Source organism: Sus scrofa, chromosome 1 (assembly GCF_054392235.1).
Source record: "Sus scrofa isolate SSC_HxYL_T2T_F1_AM1 chromosome 1, Sscrofa_HxYL_maternal_Yorkshire_Landrace_v2.0, whole genome shotgun sequence".
In the NCBI taxonomy this organism is placed as follows: domain Eukaryota; kingdom Metazoa; phylum Chordata; class Mammalia; order Artiodactyla; family Suidae; genus Sus; species Sus scrofa.
In genome coordinates, this window is record NC_139383.1 from 164,025,588 (window position 1) to 164,049,354 (window position 23,767).

The 23,767-nt window shown below is 37.9% G+C and overlaps 1 protein-coding gene across 5 annotated transcripts in view; it reads right to left on the reverse strand.

Moving 5' to 3' along the window:
- The window catches only part of DOK6 (docking protein 6), a 402,580-nt gene that overhangs the window by 209,682 nt on the left and 169,131 nt on the right, over nucleotides 1-23,767 (reverse strand). For all 5 annotated transcript variants that reach the window (XM_021099328.2, XM_085018104.1, XM_021099323.2 and 2 more), the window contains exon 4: nucleotides 884-1,003. In XM_021099328.2, the coding sequence (XP_020954987.1) occupies nucleotides 884-1,003 (120 nt within the window). The remainder of the gene's footprint in view (nucleotides 1-883; nucleotides 1,004-23,767) is intronic.

A 23,767-nucleotide genomic window follows, 5' to 3' on the forward strand; every position in this document is an offset into this window, starting at 1 on the left:
TCTTCTGGAGATGATAATATTTTTCTAAAAAGGGAGGGGGAAAAAAACTCATGACATTACTCTGACTTCATTCTTTAGAGGTGTTAATCAAGAAGCAGCATAAATTCTTAAGAAATATCAGAAATGCTAAATTAGGGAAGAGTGCAGTAGTTAAAACAATACCTCACAAAAACCTCAATTTTGTTATACCCAGAGATTTCAAGCACTGTACTTCCCTATGGGTAGTACACTATGGACTGAATTATGCCTCCTAAACTTTGTAGGTTGAAGCACTAATGGTCAAGGTGACTGGAGATGGAGTCTTTGGGGTAATTAACTTTAGATGCAGTCAAGAGGGTGGGGACCTCATAGCAGGTCAGTGCCCTTATAAGAGACAGAAGAGAGCTTGTTCTCTCTCTCCCCCAATCATATGGGGACACATGAGAACTCGCCCTCCAGAACTGTGAGAAATTAATTTCTGTTGTTCAAGCCACCCAGTCTGTGGTATTCTGTTATGGTAGCTTGAGCAAAGACCTAATACTAGCCACATTCTCTAAAATCTATTGAAAAATAACATAAGCCAAACTTGTTAATTTAGATTCTAAATCTATAACAATTCTTAAAGAAGAAAATGTAGGGATGCTGTCCATTCTAAACCTTACATATAATGATTTACCTTACTGGTTATTTATGGAGATACATGGCAATGTCACAGAGCAAGAAAGCAAGAGACTTGTACCTTAGTATTGCTATGTAGTCTTGAGAAATCCCCTTAACAATTGAGATTGATTGGTTTATTTCCTTTAAAAAAGATGGGTCTGGAACATTTCTGAAGTTCTCTCCAGTTTCCAAGTCCTACAACTCCTAGTGCACTTGAAAAGGATGGAAGGAGACTCTCACTTACCATTCTGTTCCCGCTGCACTCCTGCCGCCAGAAGATCAGGCTCCCCAAGGCTGATGTCATTCAGCCTGGTCCCCAGACACTCCATGCAGAGATGTTTGCACCACTCCTCAGCCTCCAGCTCTGAAAGTGAGCACAGGACCAAAGTCAGGCAGTGCTGAATGGGAATGATGGGGGAGGCATGCTTTCTGGACCAGTTTTCCAGGGAAGCAGTGAGCACTATCTACCTGGTAGATTAAAAATCTACCTTAGGAAAACCTAAGATCTATATTCAAGAAGTGAAATTTAAAAATCTCCACAACAGTTTTCCATGGTGTGACATTAAACATTCATTATGTTTTACTATGATACCACTTATATGTGGAATCTAAAATATGGCAAAAATGAACCTGTCTACAAAACAGAAACAGATCACGGGCATAGAGAATATTCTTGTGGTTGCCAAGGGGGAGTGGGGAGGAAGTGGGATGGATGGTGAGTTTGGGTTTGGTAGATGCAAGCTATTACATTTAGAATGGATAAGCTATGAGGTCCTGCTGTACAGTACAGGGAACTACATACAATCTCTTGGGATAGACCAAAATGGAAGATAGTATGAGAAAAAGAATGTATATATATATATGTATGACTGACTCACTATGCTGTACAATGGAAACTGACATAACATTGAAATCAACTATACTTTAATAAAAAAAATTAAAATAAAAAATAAAGTGATTTTAAGTTACTCCAATGTATTTTTTTCTTGATTATAACTAACAGACTGAGAAGATTTGTTTACTATTCAGTATAGTTTAGATTGATTTGGTTTGTGGAGAGAAATTACTTGGAAAAATTAATTAAATATAAAAACATATATATATATAAGTGAATAGTTGAAAAATGTCAAACTAGACTACACAAGTGAACGCTTTCCTGAATTTGTGTAGGGTAAAGGTCTGATCCCCAAGTCTTTCTGAATTATGGTGGATCACAGATCAGCAAAAGAATGTGATCACTTTTCTTTTACAAACATCAAAAATGGCTATCCTTACTTAAAAAAAAAATTGGGGTAAGGTATTAAAAATAACATTCCCCTTTAGAAAACTCCAATTATCTAAGATACTGATTAGGTAACTCTCTTGTCACTCCCATTATTTCCCAACTTCTTTATATTTGCAAGTTTTTTCTTTGCTTGAAACATTAGAACATGTTACAACTGTACAGAACCTTGTGGTATCAACACTTCTACAAACATGGCTGAATTGGGTCTTAATATAAGTCCTGTGTGGGTGAGACAGCCAAGCATTAGTGCCATATCTGGGTCTTAGATCACATCATGGGGAGTCAGCACCAAGGCAGAACTGGAACCCAAGTCTTCTAACTGTCTTTGTATGCAGAGATTCGAAAGAGCCTGAGGTTAAACTCTGGACCAAGCGCTCAAACTGATTCATGGAAAATGGATAAGAGCTTTCCATTGACACCCACCCAGAGAAACGTCTGACTTTTTCATGTACTAGATAAATCTGTACTAGAGTAGTTTAATATAGATTTCCTTCAGATCTCTTGTTCTTCTCCATGGACAGCACTCCTGCCTTTGCCTTGACATTTTAAATCCCCATGAAAAAGTTACCCATGACAAGTTTTCTTGACTCCAGGGATTCCAGTATCAACTGCTCTGCCCAATGGTCAACACCATGAAACCTGGGTAATGCTTTCTTCCTGTACTTAGTCACAGCTCCTTAGCATCAAAAATAGGTTTGATCAATGAGACGTCAAGCCAAATTTGTCATGTTATTTTTAATTTTATCAAGACTGTAAAATAGTGTTAGGAAATAAAAACAGCCCACAATCTCTCACAGGGTACTATTCGAATGACAACCATAGTTCCCATGTTCCAATCACAAAGGTGATTTTTCTTTACAAAAGATGTGTTTTTTGCATCCTTCAGGGATCATCCGTTGATGTGTGAGAAACAGCATCTACCTAAGTCAACGAGAAAGTCAGTTCTCACATGAGCCTGGCTCCATGCTCAAGGGAAGTCAGAGGCTGGGTCCAGAACCTAGAAAATAATCCTTTCCAGCCATAAAGCCACTATTATAATAAAAAAGGTATTGCTGAGGCTCACAGCTTTCTAAAAAAAAAAAAAAAATCTTTTTTTTTTCTAGTGAGGGAATGCCAGCCTTCATAGAAAAATTTTACAGGAGCAACAACAGCATATATTGAAAATAATTTTATTAGATATATAAAAAACTTATAAAATTTATAATGGTTTTGAAAGATTTTATAGCAACAAATCAAAATCTTAAGCCAATTTCCATGCTGTACTAGAAACCCTTGTCATTTCTGCTAAGGGAGACAATATGGCTATATTTTTTCTTCTTACATTTTATTTTTCATTTTTTCATTTTTTGCTTTTTATTTTAGAGCCACACCCACAACATATGGAGGTTCCCAGACTAGGGGTCAAATCTGAGCTATAGCTGCTGGCCTGCACCACAGCCATAGCACCACCAGACTCGAGCCCAGTCTGTGACCTACACCACATTTCATGGCAACACTGGATCCCCAACCCACTGAGCGAGGCCAGGGATTGAACCACATCCTAAAGGATACTAGTTGGATTTGTAACCCGCTGCACCCCAAAGGGAACTGCTCTTCTTACATTTCAATGTTGAATGTTTCTCCGAATTCCACAATTTTAAATCATCAGTGAAATCGTTTGCAAATGACGTCTCATCTGCATGACTCTACTACTAGTATTTCTAGAATGCCATAGATGGAGAGGAGAATATATACTATGCTGTTTGGGATAAAAAGAAGAGTGTTAAATATGACAATGCACCTTTGTGCCAACATTCCCTTTAAATAATAAGGCAGTGCATGCCTAGAGATTAAAGAAATACTCCTTCTAGTAACTCTTTTGCCCTAGGATTAAAGGAGATGAAGAAAACAACCATACAGTAAAGGGCTTCTATGAAGCTAGAGCTGACCATCTCAAGGAGGACTCGATTTGGTATTTCTATAAGGGCCAGGGCCAGGGATGTCTCCCATCACATTAATGAGAGGGTTAGGGCTTGTACCAGCAAGCAGATGTCCTTTGCAATCAGTCTTAAGAACTGTAAAGCTTCTGCATTCTAACAGCACAGTAACATGTAAGTATGTAAATAGCAAGAGTAATAAAAATAGAATAGATACAGTCATATTAAAGACTGAATTGTAAACTTTCAAAGAAAGAAAAACAGCGAGACAGGAGAACAGGGAGAAAGAGAAATAGAGAGATCCCAGCAATTCAGAGCAGAAGAATCAGATCAGATCATCAGATCAGAATCATCAAAGTATCACTTCCTTACTAATACACATTTTCTGTGAACTCACTATGAGCCAGGCACCTAGGAGGTTATATGAAAAACACAGCTTCTGTTCTCAGTAATCTTATAGTCAGGTGGGTGGCAGTGAGCTGAGTGTGTGGCTCTCTGGAGAGCTGCTGGCTTAGTGTGTAGGTGCTAGGGCACCAGGACAAGGCTGGGCAGCAGGAGGGTACCTCATCTGGGACCTGCAGATGAGCAGGAAGGTGAAGGTGTGTGTGTGTGTGTGTGTGTGTGTGTGTGTGTGTATCAATTTGTGCGTGTAATAGTGTGTGTCAGTGCATGTGTGTGACAGTATATGAGTGTATCTGAGTGCGTCAGTGTTTTGTGAGAGTATTGTGGGTGAGTGTGATAGTGAGAATATGCTTCTGTGTGAGTATGAGTGTGTGAGGTATTTGTACGCGTGTGTCTTGGTGAGTGTGTGTGTATGAGTGAGCATGCATGTCAGTGTATTTCTGAGTGTGTGTGCACACGCATGCGTGCAAGCTGGTGGAACCAAATATCTCCATTCCTGGAGATGGAAATGCATATCCAGGGTAGCAAGAGCAGTGCCCTGTGACCAGGGAGGGGCAGCCCTGAGTTCATAGAGTAAACTCTGAGAAGAGGTCAGCAATCTCTCCATTCTCTTCAGGGTTTTGTAGAGTTTAGTTCACTTAGATCTGCCCCAAATCTTCATCTCAAAAATATTAACCTCTGTAGTTTGCATGCTTGATATAAGAGTTCTGCTGCAGACAAGGTGAATTTGATTGAGAATTCTACCAAGGCTTTGTTGTTTAAAATCTGTTTTTAAGAGTCACCTTTAAAATAATTATAGCTAAGGTTTTTATTTGTTCTTTCTTAGGCAAACTCTATGTACTGAAGCCCGTTAATATCATTTATTGCGTGTTAACTTACTTTGTTCCAATATTATTTAACTAGTGCTTTTCTCTGAATTACTTATATCACCTTTCCGTATTCTGTTTTTACAGAACTAAGATTAAATACAAATGCAATAATTTAAGCCTTTTAAATATTATTTTAAATATTTATTTTCCCATAGATTCTGTGCCTCTTTTTCTTTAGTTTTCTCTTTCACACTTCTACCTTGGTCTACACATAGTGTGCAAATAATTAAATTTCTTTATGGAGGAATAAAAGCATAAAATAATTTTCTGTTTTTCCTCTATTCATAGCAGAACTTCTTTTTCATTTAGTTGTCTTTAGAGCAGCTATGCTCAAATTCTTCATTCAGGTAAATAACTTTTCTCTAGAACAGAAACCCAAATAATATTTTCATTATGTATCAGATTAGTTAAATGGAGAAATCTGGGAACTCCCAAAAGAAAAAAAATGAAAGATGTTTGAGAGTAACAAGACAAACAGAGAAGAGAGACTAAACAAAATGAGTGAATTATGACGCAAATGGGTTTACTGATTGTAGGGAAAATGATGATTGGTAATAGCGAAAGTAGAAACGTAGTCAAAGATGGATGGCTCCTCCTGACTTTTTTTCCATCACTTTTTTTGCAGAATTCTGGGGGGAGTATGGCTATATTCCTTTGAATAAAAAGAGGTCTTTACATAGCAGAATCTTAATAAGTATCTACTTAAAAAATGATTAAATTCAAGCTTTATTGCTTTCACTAAATTTAGGCCTTAGGATAGTGGCAAGAAAGTTAAATGATCTAAAAGGAGCTATATTTGAAAATAGTGAAAAATTTTTCATTACATATACAGAAAATAAGCTATCAGCCAAAATCACATAGCAGAATTAAAAATAGCACTGAATCAGTTTCATGGTAATTTATGGTAAGATACAGTCAGGACTAGTTTTGTATGGAAATAATAAATTAACTGTATTTAGTGCTCACTGAATTTGGCTTGTATTAATAATCTTAGGAAAATGTAGGTAAAATAATTTTGTTTTGTCTTTGGCAAAACCAGAAATTCTTAAGTATGTCCAATTCTTATCTGCCATGCAGATATGCTACGATTTAGTGATTAATGTTGTTTTCATTTATCTTCTTAAATACATGCTTTGCTGCAAACTGAAGAAAAATGTCTCCTCGTGGAGACTATTGCTTAAAGATTACAAAGATCTCTCTTGTTATCATTTGTTATTCATAGAGCTACTAAAATATGTGACATTTTAATGATGCTTTTTTTTTTTCTTTTTAAAGCCAAACCTGCATCATATGGAAGTTCCCAGCCTAGGGGTGGAATTGGAGATGCAACTGCCGGCCCACACCAAGCCACAGCAACGCAGGATCTAAGCTGCATCTGTGACCTATGCTGCATTTGTGGCAATGCCAGATCCATAACCCACTGAGCAAGGTAGGAGAGCAAATCTGCATCCTCATGGAGACTATGTCGGATTCTTAATCTGCTAAGCCACAGCAGGTTCTGTGATGGTGCTTTTCATTCTCCAAAACTGTGACGTAACTGGCCCTGTCAGTATATTATGGACTTTCTTTTTTCTCTTACTTTCTCTGTAGTAGGAAGACAAGAAACCAGTTAAAACTTAATCAACTTGCTTCAGCAAAGATGGGAAAAATGTTTAGCTCACAGGAAAGAGCCATGTCTGTCAAAGTCAGATGGGTAGGATTGATCAATTTTGAGATGTGGAACTTTTCATTTTCTTTTTTTTTTTTTATATATAATGATTTTTTTTAATTATAGCTGGTGTACAGTATTCTGTCAGTTTTCCACTGTACAGAAAGATGACCCAGTTACACATATATGTATTGATTCTTTTTTCTCACATTATCATGCTCCATCATAAGTGATTAGATATAGTTCCCAGCGCTACACAGCAGGACCTCATTGCTTATCCATTCCAATGTGGCTCGCAGCATTAACTACTTGGCATTGCTTCATTTTATTTTCTAAGTATGTCTATTTCCCGTCCCTCCAGTGCCCTCATTTGTTCCCTCCCACATTCCTTCACACCTAATAATCCTTTAAAACTTATTTCAAATACAATCTTCTTTGGTTCCTTCAGACCCAAGTTTGGCATTTGACAACTTTCCTCTATACTTCCATACACATACACTCAGTGTACACTTTCATCATAACCCCTGTATCACTGAGGTGTCTGTCCTTCCCAATCAATATATTTACGATTATTAGAGTGAGGCAAGTTATGATTGGAAATAAAGAATTTTTTTCCACTATCTTTTATAAATATGCATTGCTTCTTTGTAAGTACTTACTTTCTGTATATTGATTTTTATCAAGCCAAATTACTTAACTCATTAATTCAAATCCATTTTCAATTGATTTTATTTTGTATTTTTTAATTATGCAATCAGAATTTGCTGTGACTCAACTGTTAAAAAAAAGTTATGCAGAAAAATTTCCTCAAAGCAATATAAATTAATTGCCAAGCTCTGAGAATATCTATTGAGGCTGATAACTTGTTTCTCCATTCTAAAAGAAGGGGGTGAACCATTGGCAGTGAAAGGATGTAACCACAGCAAGTATCCCAAACTAACAACCCCTTTCCTTGTTATTACCATGGATTTGTACAAATTCAAGCCATTCAATGAAGGGCATCGGCCTTTAGACCTCTGACCAGGAGACTTGGTTTACAGAGTCATGAATTATTTCTCTGAGGTAAGATGTCTTTATTGCATTAAAAAAAAGGAGGGGTTGATAAAAGCCTTGTTGTAACAATTTTACAAAGGAATATAAACTTACCATTTTTCTATCATTATATGAACCTTTAAAATATTATGAGTGATAGGAATTCCCATTGTGGCTCAGTGATAAGGAACCCCACTAGTATCCATGAGGACGCGGGTTCAGTAACTGGCCCTGCTTAGTGAGTTAAGGATCTGGGGTTGCTGTGAGCTGTGGTGTAAGTCTCAGATGAGGCTTGGATCCTGCATTTCTGTGGCTGTGGTATAGGCCTACAGCTGTAGCTCTGATTTGGCCCCTAGCCTGGGAACTTCCATATGCCATGGGTGCAGCCCTAAAAACACACAAAAAATATATCATGAATGATAGATGTTGAAAAAAGTGCTAGTCTCCCTCTCATGCGAGGTTTGCATGTGTTCCTAGAAAGAGACATGGTCACACCCCTCAAATGGGAAGTTATATGGATAATGAGAGAAGTTGGGAAAACTTTGGTACCCAGGAAGTGATTGGGACTCAAGAATATGTCATCTGGAAGTTACGCTCTAATAAAATCATATCCAGTGGAACTGTGTGCCTAAAAGTGCAAACCTTGTCTGTCTGTCTCTCTGTCTCTCTCCCTCTCCCTCTCCCTCTCCCTCCTACCCCTTTGGTAAAAGTCAGCTCATGTTCTCTTTCAATTTATAGGTTTTAAAAATATATATCTGAAATTGGCCAGGGATTTGACCTTTTGCCTAGAAACCAAGAAACAAAAAGATTTTACTATTGTTCCCAATTGTACGAACAGCTATTTTATTGCTGTTGGGAATCAGGGTTCTGTTCTGATTATTTTCTACAAATTCTCTTTAGGCACACATAGAGCATGTATTGGCATGTAGCCAAAAAAAAAATCTGAGTGCTCCAGATGGCCAAATCCCAGGTTCTGAGGGGCTACCCACTGGTTAATAGGGAGCATTCACTTCATAAATGGCCACACCCTCACATCTTCTAATTCTCAGTCCTTTTTCTAAAGATATCAGGGCATCATGTCAGTGTGAGATGCTCCCTTTGTCTCTTCCTTTCAATCTACAACAGATAAAACATGAAAAACTCAATAAAGACACCTCTGCACAATATAGCAGGATGCTGGAAAATTTCACACATGCACCTCTGAAGGTGGGTGGTCTGAAACATACAGGGGGTAGGGGCAGAAGCACAGGAATACTGGAGGTGATGCCTCCAATCTTGGGTCTCTAATCATGTTCTGAAGATTGAAATCGTATCAAACATCTTTTCCAATCACAATGAAACTAGAAATCAACTACAAGAAAAAGGCTGGAAAAATCACAAATATGTGAAAACTAAACAACAAGCTACTGAACTATGGCGTCAATGAAGAAATGAAAGAAGAAATCAAAAAAATACCTGAAGAATGCAAAGATTCTCAACAAAATTTTAGCCAGCCGAATCCAACAACATATACAAAAGATCATATACAACGACCAAGTGGGATTCATCCCAGGTTCACAAGGATGGTTCAACGTATGCAAATCAATCAAGGTCATACACAACATTTACAAAAGAAAAGTCAAAAACCACGTGATCATCTCCATAGACGTAGAGATAGCATTTGACAAAGTCCAACATCCAGTCATGATAAAAACTCTTACCAAAGTGGGTATGGAGGCAACATACCTTAACATAATAAGAGCCATTTATACCAAACCCACTACATATATAGTACACAATGAAGAAAAGTCGAAAGCCTTCTCACTAAAATCTGGAACAAGACAAGGATGCCCACTCTCACCACTTTTATTCAACACAGTATTGGATGTCCTAGCCACAGCAATCAGACAAACAAAAAAATAAAAGGTATCTAAATTGGAAGAGAAGAGGTAAAATTGTCACTCTATGCAGATGACATGATACTATATATAGAAAGCCCTAAGAACTCAAACCCAAAACTACTCGAACTAATCAAAAAATTAAGCAAAGTGGCAGGATATAGGATTAACATTCAGAAACTCATCGCAATTATGTATACTAACAATGAAATACTGGAAAAGGAATACAAAAATACAATACCTTTTAAAATTGCACACCAAAAAAGTCAAATATCTGGGAATAAATCTGAGCGAGGAAGTGAAAGACTTATATTCTGAGAACTATACAACATTAATCAAGGAAATTAAAGAGGATGTAAAGAAATGGAAAGATATTCCATGCTCCTAGGCAGGAAAATTAATATTGTAAAAATGGCTATACTGCCCAAAGCAATCTACAGATGCAATGCAACCCCTATCAAATTACCCATGACATTTTTCACAGAACTAGAACGAACAATCCAAAAATTTATATGGAACCACAAAAGACCCAGAAGTGCCAAAGCAATCCTGAAAAACAAAAACCAAGCAGGAGGCATAACTCTCCCAGACTTCAGGCAATATTACAGAGCCATAGGAATCAAGACAGTGTGGTACTGATACCAAAACAGACAGACAGACCAATACAACAGACTAGAGAACCCAGAAATAAACCCAGACACCTATGGTCAATTAATCTTTGACAAAAGAGGCAAGAATATAAAATGGAGGAAAGACAGTCTTTTCAGCCAGTGGCACTAGGAAAATTGGACAGCTGCATGTAAATCAATGAAACTGGGACACACCCACATACCATGCACAAAAATAAACTCAAAATGGCTTAAAGACTTAAACATAAGACAAGACACCATCAAATTCCTAGAAGAGAATACAAGCAAAACATTCTCTGTTATCAATCTTACAAATGTTTTCTCAGGTCAGTCTCCCAAAGCAACAGAAATAAAAACAAAAATAAGCCAATGGGGCTTTAGCAAACTGACAAGCTTTTGCACAGTAAAGGAAACCATAAAAACAAAAAACAAAAAACCACAACTTACAGAATGGGAGAAAATAGTTTCAAACTATGCAACTGACAAGGGCTTAATCTCTAAAATACACAAACAACTTATACAACTCAACAGCAAAAAAGCCAATAACCCAATGGAAAAATGGACAAAAGACCTGAATAGACATTTCTCCAAAGATATACAGATGGCCAACAAGCACATGAAAAAATGCTCAACACACTAATTGTTAGAGAAATGCAAATCAAAACTATTATGAGGTACCACCTCTGACCAATCAGAATGGCCATCATTAATAAGTCCACACATAACAAATGCTGGAGAGGGTGTGAAGAAAAGGGAACCCTCCTGCACTGTTGGTGGGAATGTAAATTGGTACAACCACTATGGAAAACAGTATGGAGGTACCTTAGAAAACTCTACATAGAATTACTATATGACCCAGCAATCCCACTCTTGGGCATACATCCAGACAAAACTTTCCTTGAAAAAGACACATGCACCCCTAGATTTACTGCAGCACTAGGTTCATTGACTAGTAGCTGCCATGTAGCCATGGAAACAGCCTAAATGTCCATTAACAGATGAATGGATTAAGAAGATGTGGTATATATACACAATGGAATACTACTCAGCCATTAAAAAGAACAAAATAATGCCATTTTCAGAAACTTGGATGGAATTAGAAACTCTCATACTAGGTGAAGTAAGTCAGAAAGAGAAAGACAAATACCATATGATACCACCTATATCTGGAATCTAATATAGGGCACAAATGAACCTTTCCACAGAAAAGAAAATCATGGACATGGAGGACAGACTTGTAGTTGCCAAGGGGTAGGAGAAGGGAGTGAGATGGACTGGGAATTTGGGGTTAATAGATGCAAACTCTTGTCTCTGGAATGGATAAGCAATGAGATCTTGTTGTATAGCACTGGGAAGTATATCTAGTCACTTATGGTAGAGCATGATAATGTGAGAAAAAGGAAGGTATATGTGTATGCGTGACTGGGTCACCCTGTTGTACAGCAGAAAATTGACAGAACACTCTAAACCAGGTATGATCGAAAAAAAAATCAAACTCAAAAAAAAAAAAAAACAAACAAAACAGATAAGGCCCAAAGTCAGTAGAAGGAAGGAAATAATAAAGATGGAGTTATATGAAATGGAAACTAAAAAGGCAATAGAAAAGATTAATGAAACTAAAAGCTTGTTCTCTGAAAAGATAAACAAAATTGACAAACCTTTAGTTAGACTCACTAAGAAAGAAAGGTAAAGAGCTATGATAAACAAATCAAACAAAAGAGGAGAAATAAGAACATATATTGCAGAAATAAGCTTCCCCAAACAAAAGCCCTGGACCAGATAGATTCACAGGTGAATTCTATCCAGCGTTAAAAGAAGATGTAGTATCTATACTTCTCCCATCTTTTCCAAAAAATTGAAAAGCAGGGAGAGCTTTCTAACTCATTTTATGATACCAACACTATCCAGATACCCAGAACAGAAAAGGACAACACAAAAAAATAAAATTACAGACCAATATATATGATGAACATAGATGCAAAAATCCTAAACAAAATATTAGCAAACTGAGTACAATAATAAATAAATGGATCACACACCATGATTAGGTGGATTTTATCCCAGGGATGCAAGGATGGTTTGGCAACCACAAAGCAATCGATGTGACATCACACTAACCAAAGGAAAGATAAAATTCATATGATTGTCTCAACAGATGAGGAAAACGCTTTTGATAAGGTTTATTATTTATTTATGGTAACTTTCAATAAAATGAATATAGAGGAAAATATATATAAATATAGAACAGTACTTAAATAAAATAAAGTCCATATATGATAAACCAACAGCTAGTATCACACTCAACGGTGGATTAAAGGTAAATATAGCCTTTCAATCCTTTTTTTCCAGTGGAAAAGATAAAGGAAATGTGCTTTCATTTTGTTTATTTTGTTTTGTTTTTCAGGAGCAAGTGCACTGTAAACTTGGTTTACATTTAACTTACAAATATTCTGAAAATCAGCACAGTATAATTTTGAATTTATTTTTTAAACAGTCATCTCAACTGATACTAAATAACTGTAGGAAACTAAAATGCTTATAAAGGTGTGAATGTGACCATAGTTTCCCTTTCTAGGTGTGTGAAGAAAAAGGTGAAAGTAAACTTTGAAAGCACTTTTTGACAAGAAAAAGAAAAGGAGGTTCCAAGCTTCATGATGATTCTAAACCTAAGCAAGTATTTGATAGCCTCTTAGTCACTGTACACTGGTTCTAAAATAAAGCTGAATGTAAACAAATGAATGAAGATGAATTTATCCTCATTCCCCTGGGTGGTTCAAAATGTTGTCTTCACTAGCTGGGTCTGATTTGCCATGCATGCCCCCACCTGCAGTCAGAGAGGGGACTTTTTTGGTTCTCTCATCCAATTTTTCTGCCTCACTGCTCCTACAGACATCTGCTATCAGCTGATGGAAAAGAGCTGGTTTATAAAACTTCTATTTTCAGAAAAGTATTTTTCTTCCATTTTTAAAAAGCTTTATAGAAGTATAATTGATTTGGAATGTTGTATAATTTCTGCTGTACAACAAAGTGACTCAGTTATACATATATATATATATATATATATACATCCATTCTTTTTCAGATTATTTTCCCATATAGATTATCACAGAATACTGAGAAGAGTTCCCTGAATTATACAGTAGGTCCCCATTGGCCAATCTTTAAACAAGTAGGGGGCATAAGTTTTCATAGCACTGAGGTCCCTCTCATGCTTCTCAATCCTCCTTTCCATACATTCACCTAAAAGTTTATGGGAGTGTAGTACATGGAAGTTCCTGAGCAGAGTGAGGAAGAAAGTGCTGAAAAAAGAAAATCTGAGTATGTCACACATGTGTGTGCGCACACACACACATCTCTCTAAAGTCTGAGGTGTCTTAGTTGTATATACACCTAAAACACAAATACAAACCTTTATAATTATTCTTCCAAAGATACCACCCCCATAAAATAAAAAGAAAAGGAATGATACTAAATGGATAATAAAACATGGTCAATGTAATACACTGAGTGAACAAAAGAGTCCCTAAAAGTTATATACTGTATGATTTCATTTGTGTAACATTTTGAAAGTGAAAATTTAGAAATGGAGCACAGATGCCATGAGTTAGGGACAGGAGTGGGATGGGAGAGCATAGAGGCGGGTGTGGTTATAAAAGAGCAACAGGAGAAATTCTTGTGGTATTGGAGCTGTTCGGTATCTTGCTGTGGTGGTGCATACACAACCCTACCCAAGTGATTACTGTATACACCCCCCCACACACACACACACAGATAAAAGCAAGTGGGAAAATCTGAATAGACTGGTAGATTGCAACAATGTCAGGATCCTGTTGTGATATTTCACTGTAGTTTTACAATATGTTACCACTGAAATCTCTCTCATATTTCTTTACAACTGCATTTCATATGCAATTGTGCAATTACTTCAATAAAAGTTTCAATGAAAAAGATAATAGTAATGCTTTATAATACACTGAGTATAAAAGGAATCCATGAGTCCATTCTGATAGTAAAATCAGAAAACAAAGTAAAAAAAAAAAAAAAAGAACAATGAGCAAAAGCTCTTCTTTACATACTAAGTCCACCTAAAAAAATAAAAGTAATGATAAAAACCTCTAATTTTGCAATCATCAATGTGATACTTGATTTAGGCAGTGATCCTCAAAAATACTTGATCTATTGACTCAATGTTTGTGAAGAAAGAAATATTAACTACACAGGGAAATAGTTACTTTTATAGAAGGGAAATCTGGCACAATCACCATCTCCAAGTGACTAAAGTTATAAACACCGTAAGGGGACAAACTGACATTGCGTACCTTCCAGTGTTAGGCTGTGAGAAATAAGTCATCACTTACACAGTTATTCTTGAAAAAAATGTTTAACCTAAGGAAAAAATATAACAAATCCAGGTTAAGGTATACTATAAAAGACAAATTCCAGTACTCTTCCAAAAATGTCACTATTTTGGAAGATAAAAAAGAAAAAGAAAAAATAAAAAAATGAAAAAAGGGCAGGGAGATTAATCTAAATTAGAGGAGCTTAAAGATGACAACCAAATGCAATGAGTCAATTTTGGGAGAAGGGAATATGGAATATGGGTTGCATTATTTTTTGGTATTAGATGTCTTGGTTATGATTATGCATTGTAATTATGTAAAAGAAGATTCTTAACTTAGACAAAAATTGACATATATGGAGTAGGTATCATGATGTCCACAACTCACTTTCCAAAATTCAGTTAAAAAGTACTGAGAAGTACATTCAAACAGGGAGAGGGGAAAAGAAATAAATAATGTAAAATATTAACCATGGTCCAGTGTAAATTCTATTCCTTCAACTTTCCTGAAGTTTGTCATTTTTCAAAATACAAAAATCCAGGAGACTTAACCCTGAAAAAATAAACAATATACTGGCATATCCACTTTCAACAGTCTAAGGGAGGGTGGCTGGGAAGGAAGATAACATGTGTTTTGCATCTCAGGTAATTATTCTGTAGTCTATTTCTGTTTTCCATGCTGTTGCTTGTGCACAGTGAGATGGCTGTGGTGGTATTGGTTGTTTGGGGATTTAGGATCCTACATCATTAAACACTGTCATCTTTAAGGAGCTAGTTGAAAATTCAAGTCAAGAAACCATGTTTTAAAATAACAGTCATTTAGGAACAGTGTTCTTATTGCAGAGATTCTCAAGTAACAGACTTAGTATGAGCAGCTGAAATCTAGCTCACCAGTCAAATATATAATGACGATGTTAGGTGGTGAAAATACACAATAATAAGTTTGGAGTACTGTCATGGTTTATCATCTGGTTCTTTAAATTCCCAAGCCTCCTTGCAGACTTAATAAATAAAAAATTCTGCGGGTGGCTCCAGTCTCTAAATTTTTACCTAATTCTTCAATAACATTAATCAGTTAAGTAGGGTCTGTGAACAATTGCCATAAGGTGTTATTGCTATTGTTCAAATATAAAAATGAATGCAATTACATTTCCCATTAAATATTTTTTATAATCAATCTAGTCAATGATTAATTGAAAATTGTTCATGGAATAGCATTAGCACTACTTCCTGTTATGTTGTCAGTAAGGTTGTGTTTAGTTTTTTACGACAATAAGCAGAAAACACACATTTTAAAGCATAAATTATACCAATTTGTTACCTGGAGGCTAACATTGTTAAAAACAAGTGGGGTCCACTGTTAAGAAAGAAAGAATAGTGAATAGCAAGCATTCCTTTTTTTCTCTCTCTCTCTTTTTGTCTTTTTAGGGCCCCACCCACAGCACATGGAGGTTCCCAGGCTAGGGGTCTAATTGGAGCTGTAGCCACTGGGCTACACCAGAGTCACAGCAATGGCAGATCCGAGCCATGTCTGCAACCTACACCACAGATCATGGCAACGCTGGATCCTTGACCCACTGAGCAAGGCCAGGGATCGAACCTACAGCCTCATGGTTCCTAGTCGGATTTGTTACTGTTGCGCCACAGGAACTCCTTTTTTTTTTTTTTTTTTTTTTCGTCTTTTTGTCTTTTTAGGGCTTCACCTATGGCATATGGAGGTTCCCAGGCTAAGGGTCTAAATGGAGCTGTAGCCACTGACCGACAAGCTTCTGAAAGAGATGTCTCATTGCAAAATGGTTGTTTCTTTTTATATTCTTGGTAGAAGAGAATTGTGTGTGTGTGTGTTTGTCTTATTAGCTGCTAATCAAATAAAGAACCCCTACCACTTCCTTTGGTAAAGTTTAAAAGTCATGATTCTACAAATACAGAAGCCCATCCGTAATCCAACGGCCCCTTCTATCACACGCCTCTGTATCTGCCCCTTTTTGTCCCCTAAGTTTGTATGTTGTTGCTTCAGTCGCTCAGCCAACAGGTGGTTGAGCTTCTGTTCTGACCAGGATGTTTTTCCGTTGCTGCTGGCCATGCAACAATAAACCAACACACTGCTCTAGAAACCACTTTGCCAATTTGGAAACAGAGACTCCAAAGGACTGGGCAACCTGTCTAATGGCACTGAGCAGAATACAGCACAGAATACATCTTTCTGATTCCAAAGTGCTCCTTTAATACAACTGTGCCTCTATGAGATAAAAACTGCTTACCAGTAAAACATAAACTGGTAAGGAAGCCTAAAGACAATGAGAGTCTCTTTGAGATAGGATTTGAGAACCCCTTTCAAAGAACAGGTAGGGAACTGATATGGAGAGGGATGGGAATCCAGACTGAGGTACTATTTGGGCATGTCTGTGAACAGCAATTTCACAGACAGCTGGTACAAGGGAGCAGTGCTGGGTAAGGTTAAAGAGTGAGTCTAGCCTGGCAGACAAAGGGATCAAGCATTGGCCAGAGTATTCAGATTTTATTACACAACATGGAAACATCTAAGGCTTTTGGTTTTTTTTTTTTAATTAGAATTCTGTTGTAGTTAATCTGGCATTTCATTTCAAATTGAGCAAAGATGCTGGAGTCAGATAAAATGATCACTAAGAGAAGAAACATTTGCTCAATATGCTCATGGTCACCTGGGAACAAGCAGTTGACCCTCATCATCAGTTAATAAGGCCATGATCCAGGTACAAAAATCAGAAGAGGACAAGGGACATTGGAGATTACTCTCCTCTTGTTTAGTTTAGGGAGAGAAAAGACATAGGAACGTACTGGGTATAGGTACTCAATTAGATATGCTTGGCCAATTAATAATGATGATACATCTTACGTTCTCTCTTAACATTCACTTCTTTTCTTTACTGTCTCTTTCTGTCTCTCCTTCCCTCTCCACTGCCACCCGCTGTCTTCCTTATTCCTGGAATTCATTCTGTCACTTCTCTGCATTAGATGCTGTGCTTTGGACAGTCCCTAACTGGCAGAGATAAAACAGTAAATGAAGCATCTCATTAGGATCCTACAGCGTCTCACACTAGAGCAGAATACGAAACGTATTCTGAGGAGTGGCTCACACAAGGACTCAAAGGAGCTGATCAGGTTGTCAGAAAGACCCCCCACCTCCACCCCCCACAGCAGCAGGGATCCCTGCCCTTGACAGCACCCAGCCCCACGTCCCCAGGACTGTGGGGACAGGGGAGCAAGTACCCCATGCAGGCAGGCACATGGCCCCCAGGCTTATGGCCAAGGCTATCCTCCTGAGGAGAATGGCTGGGAAAGATTTTACAGAAATGAAAAGTAAGTGGCCTGTTCACTGACTTTATAGGAATCCCCTTTTTTCTAATAGCCCAAGACCTCCTCCTTCCCAGTCCTCTTCCACATATCCATCAAGAATGGGCTCTTCACTTTGTTTCCTTAAGTTACAGAAAGGGCCCTCTGTGGCTGCAAAGAGTTTGCACTAAGACAGTCATAGGATTGGAAGACATTTAGAGAGACTTTTGTTGTTGTTGTTGTTGCAAATTTGTTTCATTTCCTGAGATGTAACTCTTAAGAGTCTTGGATTTCCTTCTATTCACACAATATTGAAAAAATGGACACAGTGATTGGATATTCTTGGTTGATGTATTTTTCTAGTTTCTGTTCTTATCCTTCTTTTATTCTTATGTCCTCAACTGTGGGAGAAAGGACAAATAATTTGAAATTTTAAAAGTCCCATTCCATTTACTAGCTGTGTGATTTGAGCTTCAGTTTCTTCAGCTACAGAATGAGGACAAAGGACTATAAGTATAAAATTAGAATAATGTATCTTGTCAGTTGCCCAGAATCACATTATTGCTTATTACTTTCTAATTGTTTTATAAAACCCAATTTCTAATTACCCATCATTTTTCTTATGATGTATACACACACGCGCACATACATGTTTTCTTAAGCAGGCATCTGGTCCTTTAGAGGATGATTTTGCATCTTTATTTGAGCTATTCTGATTGAAGAATCACTAAAGAAGCAGAAATAAATAATTTGAGTTCACATAGGAGCCGAGAACGTAAACTAAGCCACAAATCAATACTATAAATCAAATTAATTTGCTAAATTGAAACCAAATATTAAAGTAATTTTGACTCAACCTTGACCTGATACATATTGGAGAAGTCATTATTAATGAATTAAAACTAAAATAAACATTTGTGGTTTTCTAATATTATAAAGCAAAAATAACTAGATCAATGTTTCCCCAACTTGTCCCTTGGGGTAAAAATAATCACCTTATAAAGGTGTACAGAAAGGAATGCAGATTCCTGGGCCTCAACCTAAATCAGAATCAGAAAAGAAACGATGGAATCTGTATTTCACCCCAAAGACAAGGTGATTCTTATAAGTGGGCTGGTGTACGACAGAGTACACTACAGCAGCAGTTGGCCAACTGCAGCTTGGGGACCAAATCCAGACTGCTCCTTGCTCTTGCCAATAAAGTTTTATTGGAACAGGATCACACCCATTTGTCCTGTCAAGTGCTGCTTTCACAGAACATTAGCAAAGTTGAGTAGCTTCAAAAGAGACTGCATGACACACAAAGCCTAAAATATTTATTATCTGCTTTTACAGAAATAGTGTGCCCACCCCAACTCTAGAGAAACATCAAAGGCAATAGAAAGATTATCGATTAAGATAATTAGGGAATTAGGAGCTCTGAGTTTATAGCACCCATTATATAAAAAACAGTGGGTTGTGGGTAGGACATTCAAACTTTTAGAAGCCAAAACATGTGATCTGCAAGCAGCTGAGCATGGGGAAAATGTAGATCTATCCTTAGAAGATCATGAAAGAAGAAGCTATTTTTTTTCTGAAAACTTAGAAGTTTGCCAACTTAAATATGATCCTTTGATATTTTTCTGAAAGCATTATTAAACCACCAAAATAAATGTGTAACCTAAAGGCTCTAAAAAGCAGCTATATAGCCCTTTGCTGAGTAAAAAAGGAGAAATCATTATCATTTATCAAGTGATACTTAGAATACTTCTTTCAAAACTTGTGTATCTGGAAAGAAGTTAAAATGACTTTTCGTGATAAAGTATTTGAGAATCACTAAACTAGATGTTCTCTGATGTCCCTTTGAATTCTAAAATTCTGTGAACACAAACGCACCACACAGCGCATCAAAGTTATTATGAACACTTTTCTTTTTGTTTTCTCCCTGAATGATGAGAAGGCCAAGAAGCATTTGGTGGGGGGGAGGGCGGTGAGCAAGTGGTTAACGCAAAGGTAAAGTGGAGTTATGCAGGCCTATAAGTTTGGTAATTGCTGAATTGAATAAGAATAAAAGTGTCTTTTTATTGCTTTCATACTGTCTTTTTAAACTCTTTAATATGTAAATGTGCCTGATGAATTTTCAAAAGGGGAGACATATTATATTGTATTTCCCAAATTCATACAACCATGAAGATTCATTTTTCTGAACATCTCTTGTGACCTCTTTTCTACAGAAAACACTGCTTTAAATAATGATGATCAGTGGGCTGTTATGTAGATTTATGACAAAATAAAGCTGAATGGCAAGAGTAATTTGGCTGTAAGATCAGGAGGATGGGAGGTTTGAGGGTGCTCTCTTCTGAAGGCTCCAGGTACAACTAAGGTGCCATGCAGTGGGTGTGGCATCAGAGGGGAGATGGGGGCGTCCACCATTCAGGGCTAAAAAATAAACAGTTTTTTGAGGTACACACACACACACACACACACCTGCTCATCCTAGTGATGTACTATTTACTACACTGAAGTTACTTCGCCTACTTACACCCTCACTTTCCAGGAGGCCTTTTTTGCCTTTGTGACATTTTTTGGCCTTTAAGATGATTTTGAACTTCAATGAATGGACCTTATTTGCATAAGTGTCTGTATTTTGCAGCACTGAAACACAAAATGTGATTTATAAACACAGTATTCCCAGCCCCGTAGCCCAGATCATAGGTTCAGAAAAACACTGACAGTTACAAAGAATGATAAAGTAACTTTTAAGATGTAACAAAAGGAGGAAAGGAAGTGTCTTAGTCTATTCAGGGCTGAGGAGAGCCTAAGATGAGCAAGGTAGGCCACTGAGAAGACCTTCCTTGCTCTTGTCCTTCTGGGAGTGTGTGAGCAGGGCCTCCCCCTCGGCTAGCATAGCCTTATCTTTCTAACATTTGTGAACCGGACTGTTTCCATATTCTTTAGTGGAATACATAGAGAATCCTCCATTAGGCCACAGGGATGAGAGGAAAGAAAGATGCCCAGGCAGGAAAGATACATGCTGTGGGGGTCTGGGCCACCTGTTCTTGTGATGTCCTGTGTTGTCTGTACCTGTTGGGATTTGACCCTGAATATTTCCATTGCACAGTGCATTGCTGTTGTGTCCACCTAACCTTGAAATGTGGAAGGTTTACTAATATCCAGCTCACAAACAGCAGCTCCTGTCACATGGGCACTCAGTGTCCCACGCCCCAGTAATCACCCCTTCCCAGGCCATAGAGAACCCAACTCCTGTCCATTGATCACTAGGTGTCTGCGCTAAAGGCTCCCTGATGAGGCTTGCGGGAGACCCTGGGTGCATTCCCACACACCACAGACACTGGCAGCACCACAGAGCTACTGGATCACATGGTTCTAGGGACGCTGTTCCAGCTACTGAGTCAACACTGCCTAGACACACTGAAGAGTCCTTACTTGCTCAGGAGGCCGCTGAAAACTGGCAACCTTCCCAGTAAACCAATCAATGGCTTGGAAAAACATTCTGAAATATGGTATATGTTGTTTCCAAAATCTAACAAAGCTCTCCCCAAATACTGAGCCTCTTTCTTAGTGGCCAGAGATGCCACATGTAACATCCTGAACTCTATCTGGGTGAGGGGGTCGAGATATGAAGTCACTGCAAATTCCTGTACCTCTCCCTCCACCGGCACATCCGTCATACCAGCTGATGACAAGCACTGACTAACTGGGGTGCTACTGCAGGCCAAAAGTAATCACATGTTTATAATCAAAATCTGACCCTGTTGCTGTCAGGGTAGCAATCCAACTCCCAGAACCTATTCCAGGGAGTGCTAACACCATTCCTGGCTCCATGGCAGCATAAGGAGTTTGAAAAAGCAAGACTTGAAGCAGACACACATGTGTACTGCTTCACTAGAAAGTACAATCACTAGGGAGCAGTGAGGATTGAGGGAGAGAAGGGAAAGCCAATCTCAGGGCTACTGGGCTGGCCCCTTCTATCTGCAATTCTTCAAGCTGCCAGAGTTGTCTTGTGAAATGCTACAAAACCTGTGTCCAGCCCATCTACCTGGTGAGAAAATGAACAATGCATCTGTTCACATTTAATCCCTGGATCTGATCTCCCACTGGGGAAGGGCTTACACGTGGGCTTTGAACTCCCAGTACACCTTCTAGTTGCCCAATCAGGATCCCACAGTATTTGAAGCCTTGGGATCAACAGGACAGTCATGAAGATGAGTGAGAGGCACACAGTGTGTGCACTGAAAGTTTGCACTGGGATGATGTGAGCTAGAGTTTATGTGCCACTGGCAGCTGCAGCAGCAACTAGAACAAGAGACAGGTGTGCCTGAGTCACCAGCGGCAGGAACAAGCCAGTGAACATGGAGAAAATAAAGAGGGGATAATCGAGGGATAAAATTAAACACATAGGTTGAGGGTTTGTTTTTTTTTTTAAGTGAAGAAACACTAAGGACAAAATTATGAAATATTGAAAAGTAATGTACATAAAATGAAAGATGTTGAATTTTATCAATAATGTACTGGGCAAAGTAATCTGCTAAGAACAGGATAGTTAAAGGATTAAGACTATTTCAGCTTTGGAATACCTGAAGTGGGCAATATGTTAGGAAATCAATACAAAATGAATCAGCAGTAAGGAAGAATCTGGCTAAAGTTAGAGTCACTTTAAAGTGATTCTTCGACTCTTCTCAGCGTTATGCCCTGGGCAGAGAACAGACAAAGTTGTTGCTGTAGGAAAGTTAGATTTTATTGCTGATACAGCGTGCATAGCATGCAGAAGGCCAACAGGATGAGGGAACCAAGAGAGCCTGCATCTTGAACCATGGTGCATGGATATGACTAAGGAAACTAAAGCAATGTTGATAAAAAGGATGTCAAAGGGCTTCGAGACTTACTATAAATAAAACTCTAAGCAATTAAGACAGAGCGGTTTTGGCATAAATATAGACATATAAGATGAAAGAGACAAAACAGAGACTCCATAAAGACACCCACACAGGGATGATTGATGTACATATATTTTTAAAGCACTAACATATTTCAAGGAGTAGGAAAGTCTTTAAAAAAACATGGTTTGGAACAATTGCACATCTATATTAAAAAATGAACCTCAACTTCTTCCTCACTCCATACACAAAAGCTTGGTTGAATGGATGATAGACCTACAACTGAAAGCCCTGTGTTCACACGTCCAACTCGTCCTCCCCAAGCATACTGGCCACCTTGGTGCCTATGCATGTATGCTTCCCTCTGCCTAGACTTTCTAGCTCTTCCTATAGCTCATTCCACTCCATTCAGGTCTTTGCTTAATTATCACTATCTCAGGGAGACCCCTCCAGAATATGTCATTGAAAATTGTCTCTGTACCCTCAGTCACTTCCCAATCTCTCACCCTGCCTTGTTTTTGTTCACTGCATTTATTATCTGAAACTGCATGTTCATTTATTTACTTGTTTGTTGTCTCTCACCCCATTTAGAATGTTTTCTCTGGGTCTCGATTTAATTGCCTTGATCATTTCTCTTAAACCCAAAGAGCAGGCACTCTAATAAAAGTATTTATTGAATTAATAAATACCAATAAATAAATTAGTTTTGGTGAATAACATTTTCTCCCCCTCATTACATTAAAATGAAAACAGTTGTTGTCCCTCAGTATCTAAAAGGGGTTGTTTGCAGGATCTCCCAGATATACCAAAATCCATGGATGTTCGAGTCCCTTGTATAAAATGGTAAAGTCTTTGCATATAACCTACACACATCTCTGGATTGCTTATGACACCTAACACTCCGTAAATAGTAGTAAATACAATGTAAAAACTATGTAAATA